At 70.3% G+C, this 6179-nt stretch overlaps 1 protein-coding gene across 1 annotated transcript; it reads left to right on the top strand.

The window, feature by feature from the left end:
- The first annotated feature begins 402 nt into the window (after nucleotides 1-402).
- Nucleotides 403-2685, top strand: EVA1B (eva-1 homolog B). The gene is made up of 3 exons (XM_058040387.1): nucleotides 403-481; nucleotides 1640-1756; nucleotides 1838-2685. The coding sequence occupies exons 1-3, from the start codon at nucleotides 403-405 to the stop codon at nucleotides 2254-2256; spliced, it is 615 nt and encodes a 204-aa protein (XP_057896370.1). The 3' UTR covers nucleotides 2257-2685.
- The last annotated feature ends 3494 nt before the right edge of the window (nucleotides 2686-6179 follow it).

Below are 6179 nucleotides of genomic sequence, written 5' to 3' on the forward strand. Positions count from 1 at the left end.
TGGCATGCGGAGCCTCGTGTCCCCGAGGTGCGCCGTGTCCCACACTCGGCCGGTGGGGCTGAGGGCACCACCCTGCGTGGCCGCCACCTCCATAGGGGTGGCACCGGCCCCGGCAGCTCCCTCAAACCCACTCTGGGGCTGAGCCCCCCGGGCCGGAGCGTTCGCCCTGGCTCCGGCACCGCCAAGCCCGGATGGGCGCTGGACAAGGCTGGGACGGGCCCTGGAGCCGCCCGTGGCCCCGCTCCGGGGCGGTTCCAGCGCAGGGCCGAGCGTGGCGTCCCGGGGGAGCGGGACGAGCCCCGGCCCCGCGCCCCGCTCAGCGCCGGCCGGGGCTGCCATTGGCTCCGGCGGGAGCGCTGACCGCCAGCCGCCTCCGAACTATTTCCTGTTGCTGCAGCGTTAATGCTAAACAGACCTTGCTCTCTCTTGCCTCGCTCCAGCCAAAGTGCAGCGGCTCCGCCGCCGCCGCCTTCCCGCCCCGGTGAGTACCAGCCCCGGGCACCGCGTGGGGCTCGCACGGGCACCCGGGGCACCTCAGCGCGGCCCGGCGGGTTCCAGGCTCGGTGCCGGCCCCGCTCAGGTGCTCTGGCGTTGGGGAACGCGGGGCTGCTGGGTGCGGGCACACGGGGGCTGAGGGCACCGGGCTCGGTGACACAGCGGAAGATGCGGAGCGGGCGGCTTGGGGACACGGTGTAATGCTCGGGGACGCAGCACTGAGCAGCTCGGGGCTCGGATCTCGGGGACTCAGAGGCCCTACAGCCAGCCCGGCCCCCGTCAATGCCCCACCACCGGCAGGGGTTCCATGGGGGGCTGTGCCCCTCCGGCCCCACCGCGGCCCCTTGCCGAGCAGGGCTGCCTGTGCAGCTGCTCCACGGGAAGGGAACCTTCCCTCCTAGGGACCCTGCTGGCCTTGTTTTGGGGTGTCCCACTAGAGGGGCTCCCCAGCCCCAGAATGTGCCGCGGCCCCTCAGCTCTGGACCGTCCGGGATGGTTTTGCTGATGTGTCACATTTTCTGCATTTCTTTCCTCATTCCTCTCTCTCTGGAGCCGTTTCTGGGAATGAGCTCGTCCCCTGCCAGGGCCAAATTTTCTCCCGCCCTGCCCTTCCCTGCCCTGCCCGCTGTCCTGCCCCTTATCCTTCCCACTGCCCTGCTGCCCATCCTTCCTGCTGTCCTGTCCTGGTGGCCTTTGCACTGTGCCTGGCCTTGTCCCTGCCCTGCAGGGTCCCACGGCAAAGGGCCAAGGCTGGAGCTGGGCCGGAGCAGCGTGGGGGACAGGGACAGGGACACGGCCCAGGAGTGTGTGGAGCGCACGTGCGTGCCCATGAGCACCACCAGCCACTGGTGCTGGGGCCCTGCTGTGCCCCGTGACCCATCCCATGGCCGGGCATGGGACACAGCCCTGGCCCGGTGCCACAGACCCGCCTGATGCCGTGGCCAGGAGGAGCCGCATCCGTCCCGCTCCCTCAGGAAGGACGGAGGGCGGCGGGAGCGGGACGGCTCCGGCTCGGCATCCCCGGGGTTCCAGCCCTGCTCAGCTGGAGCTCATCACGGGCACACCCAGGCCCGGCCTTGGAAGGGACGGGGCACTAGGGGGGCATCCCAGCCCTGCAGAGCGGTGCTCAGCCCGTGTCCCGCAGATGCCCAGCATGTGCCGCCCCTGGAGCCGCTGAGAACGGCCGGGCCCAGGATGGAGAGCCGCCGGAGGGACATGGAGCTGCTCAGCAACAGCATGGCCGCGTACGCGCACATCCGAGGTGAGCCGGGACGGGGCTGGGCGGCACCGCGGGCCCCGGAGGGTTCGGGCAGGTCCCTGACCCGCTCCGTTCCCCCCGCAGCCAACCCCGAGAGCTTCGGGCTCTACTTCGTGCTGGGCGTGTGCTTCGGGCTGGTGCTCACGCTGTGCCTGCTGGTGCTGCGCTTGTCCTGCCGGCCCTCCCCGCGGCCCCCGGCGCGCCCCGGCGACATCAGCGACGACGACGACGACGACGACGACGAGGACGAAGAGGACACCGTGGACCGCGCGGCGTCTGAGTCGCTGCTGCCGGTGACCGAGATCCCGCTGGAGAGCCACGGGCCCGGGGACGGGGCGCTGGCCGTGAACGTGTTCGCGTCGGCCGAGGAGCTGGAGCGGGCGCAGCGGCTGGAGGAGCGGGAGCGCATCATCCGCGAGATCTGGCGCAACGGGCAGCCCGACATCCTGGGCTCCGGCACCATCGGCACCATCGGCACCCTGGGCCGCGTCCACTACTACTGAGCCCGGCAGCTGCCCCGGCACGGTGTGTGCACCCCACGGCCGATCCCGCACCGTGCCAGGAGGGACCAGGCGGACGGGGGAGCTGCTCGCTGCCCCAGAGCTGCCGGAGCCGCCTTGGACTGACCCCGCAGCACCGAGAGCCATCCCCGGTGTCACGGGCACCCTCGGGGCTGGACTCGCCCCGCCACTGCGGGACACGATGCACTTTGAGCCATTGGTACGACGGCTGGCAGCAGCCGAGCAGCCCCGGGCACGCGGGGATGGGGACGAGGACAAGGACGGGGCAGCCCTGGCTGGATCTGGCGGGGGTTTCACCCGTGCGAGCCGTGGGCTCCTGCCCCACAAACACGGTGCTGTTGTACACGAACTGGAGCCCGGCGTGGCGGGTCTGGCCGGGTTCTGGGGGCCCTGGACCCCTCCCCGAGCCAATTCCCTTCCCGGCCCCACTAAAATTAGCCGGGTCCTTTCCGGCGCCGCCCGCCGTGACCCCGCGGCCGGAGCGAGGCGGATGCTCCCGCTGGGCTCCGGGCCGGCCGCCGCTCCCCGGGGATGCCGCAGCTCCCGCCGGGCTCGGCCGCATCCTGCCCCATCCCAGCCCGGCCCCGCGGGGCGCCGGGCCCCGCCGCCCCCTCCCCGAAGGATTTATAAAAATAGCTCCTTCCCAGGCTGGCTCCCCCCCGCCGCCAGCGCCAGCGGGACCCAGATGTTTTCCAGATGTTCTCCAGTGGCTGGAGGCCAGGATGGGCCGGGGCTGGGACTGGAGCTGGCCTGGGAAACTGTGCGGGGGTGGAGGAGGAGGAGGAGGGGGGGGAGGCGGAAGGGGAGGGGGAGGAGGCCCTGCCCCAGCCCTGCCACGGGCCCTGGTGGGACCCCTTGTGCCGTGGTGGGACCCTCTGGGCCCTGGTGGGACCCCTTGGGCCATGGTGGGACCCCTTGGGCCGTGGTGGGACCCTCTGGGCCATGGTGGGACCCCTTGGGCCCTGGTGGGACCCCTTGGGCCCTGGTGGGACCCCTTGGGCCATGGTGGGACCCCTTGGGCCATGGTGGGACCCCTTGGGCCGTGGTGGCACTCCTTGTGCCTGGCAGGACCAGCCCAACCCTTCAGGGGCATGGCAGCCCTGACCAACCCCCACACAGCACTTTGTACCCAAAATATTTTATTTTAGACGATATCTGTAGTTCATGGGGCTGTTATGTTTCAGGGAGCAGTGCCTGGGTCTGGGGTGGGCTTTGGTGTCCGATGGGTGCAGAACCAGGCTGGGGGGGCACAGGAACCATGTGCCACCCACCTGCTCCTCCATGCTAACAGGGCAGCCCCTTCCTCACCCGCTCGAGCTCTGCCTGTGGGGAGAGGCTGTGATTGTTGGGGGGCACAGGGGACCCCCGGACAAAGCCAGCCCTGGCAGGGACTCACCTGCAGCGCCTGGCGCTGAGCCCGCTCCTGGCACAGCTCCTGCCGCAGCTCCTGCAGGTCCCGCCTGCAACACGCCCGGGGGGCTCAGCTGGGGCCAGCACAGGCAGCCAGGAGCCGCTGGGCACCCCCCGGCACCCCCATCCCCACTCACAGGTGCTGGGCTCGCATCAGGTCCACGAGGATGTGCAGGGTCCGGACCTCAGCCTTCAGATCCTCCAGGGCCAGCGACCTCCCCTCCAGCCCCTCCAGCCCCTCCAGCCCCTCCGTGCTCCGTGCTGGGACAGGCGCCTGCCCCGTGCTGGGGACAGGGGCACAGGGGGCAGCACGGGGCAGCCCCTGGGGCTGCTCCCCCCCATGGGGACCCCCCGTGCTCCCCAGGACCATGCTGGGGGGCCGCTGGCCAGGGACTCGTGGCCGTGTGGCTGTGGGGTGGCTCAGCCTGGCTGTGGTCACTGACACCGTGTTGAAGGCATTGGCATCTGCCAAAGAAAGAACAGGGATCAGCCCCTGGTGCTGGGCAGGGCCCAGACACCCCTGCAGGCCCCTGCATCCTACCTGGGTCACCGGCTCTGCCCCACTCCGTGTCAGCTGAGGTGCTGGGCTGGGGGTCACCGGGCCTGGGGACAGCAGAGGTGTGAGTGGCACAGCCAGGGAGGTGCCAGCCCCACGCCAAGGCCAGCTGTGAGCATGGCACTGGCACTGGCACATCGCAGTGGCCCTGGACACCCCACCACAGCCACGTTTCTTACTTGGTGGCCAGCACGGGGGCTGGTTTGGTCTTGGCAGGAACGGGGGGAGCAGGAGCCATCCTCTTGGTGAGTGGGAGCTTGGTCGGCTCCATCCTCGCTGGTGCTGGGAGCTCTGGGGAGAGGAGGCAGAAGCACGGCTGGGGCCGGGACCAGCACTGACAAGAGAGGAGCAGGAAGCGCTTCCTGCTCGTGGCATGCCCTGGCCCAGGCACATCCCTGTGCTTCCCTCTCCTCCAGCCCAGCACTCACCCCAGGGGCTCCCTGTCCTCGCCCTCCTTGTCCTTCTCTCTGGTTGCAGCTGCTGGGGAGCAAAGGGGATCATCAAGTGCTGGGAAGGGCCCTTGTTCCAGCCTCTCCCAGCCCTGCACCAGCCCCACAGCAGCCCTGCTGTGGTCGGCGCTTCCTCTGTGTGAGGCGGAGCAGCAGCTGCAGAGCTGCAGTGAGCGCTGCAGCACGGGCAGGGTGTCATCCCCACCAGCATCCACGGCACAGCACAGCAGCACCCCTGAACCCTGGGCTCACAGCAGGACAAACCCACTGGCGAGGTGGGGTACAGGACATCGGGCCATGATGGACCACCCTGTCCCCATGGCAGGCCCCCTGTCACCACAGCTGGCCACGCTGTCCCTGTGTGTGGTTGGCCACCATGTCCCCGTGGTGGGCCATTGACCCCATGGTGGGCCAGCAGCCCTGATGCTGCCAGGTCCCTGTGCTGCCACCAGCACAGCCCTTGTCACAGAGGCCTCGCAGACACCAAAATGGTGCTGGGATTCCCACCCAAAGATGCGGCTGAAGCACCGAGGGCTGCGGGATGAGGACTCCCATCCAAGGCCCCGGTGCTCCTTGGCTCTGGTGGCACAGGGTGATGGTGCCCAGCAGTGCCCAGATGGCACCCAGCAGTGCCCAGAAATGCCCGGCATCCTGCCCACCCCTCTCCAGCAGCTCTCCCGGCCCCAGGGCCCAGCCCAGCCCTGGAGCAGCGCGATCACACACGGGCACTGCCCTGGGCATGATCCCCTTGCGGGCACCCTCGGCTGCTCCCTCCTACCTGGCGCTGCGGGGCTGCCCCGAGGCCGAGCCGAGTCGTGCCAGGCTGTCCCGGCCCCACAAAGTGCACGTGATGCCGGAGGAAATCGGCTCCACGCTGGGAAGGAAGTTGAGGCAGGGCGCACCTCAGTGCTGCTCCACGCCGCATCCCTGCGCCCCGCGGGGGACTCCGGCTCCCCGAACCCACGGCGTGCCCTTCGGGGGCTGCCCGGCCATCCCGGCAGGACACCAGGGCTGGATGGACACCAGGGCCGGGCTCAGGGGAGCCTGTGCTGGGTTTGGGCTGTGGGAGAGGCTTTGGATGAGGGTGGGACCGGAGGGCACGGAACGCTGGCACAGCAGAGCCCCCCAGAGCCGTGTCTCCCCTGGGCACCCCCAGCCTGGCACCCCCATGCACCCTCTCCGGCCCCGGGCAGGGCTGGGCCGTCCGTGCCACCCCCAGGGCTCGGTGCTGGCACTGGGGCTCCTGCCCTGCGTGGCACAGCCGTGGCTGTGGGGGGAGCCCGGCCGGGACCGCAGCCGGCCCGGGGTGAGAGCTCAGGCTCGGCCGGGTCCCACAGCGGCTCTGACACCCTCGGCTGCAGGGGAAGTGAAACCCAAACCGCAGAGGGGCCGAAAGCCACAGGCCGTGAGTGCAGGGGTGGCCACGCTGCAGCTGGCCCTGAAGGGTCAGTGTGACACAGGGATCCCGGCTGGTCCTGGCCACTGCCAGC

Source organism: Melospiza georgiana, chromosome 24 (genome assembly GCF_028018845.1).
Source record: "Melospiza georgiana isolate bMelGeo1 chromosome 24, bMelGeo1.pri, whole genome shotgun sequence".
NCBI lineage: Eukaryota > Metazoa > Chordata > Aves > Passeriformes > Passerellidae > Melospiza > Melospiza georgiana.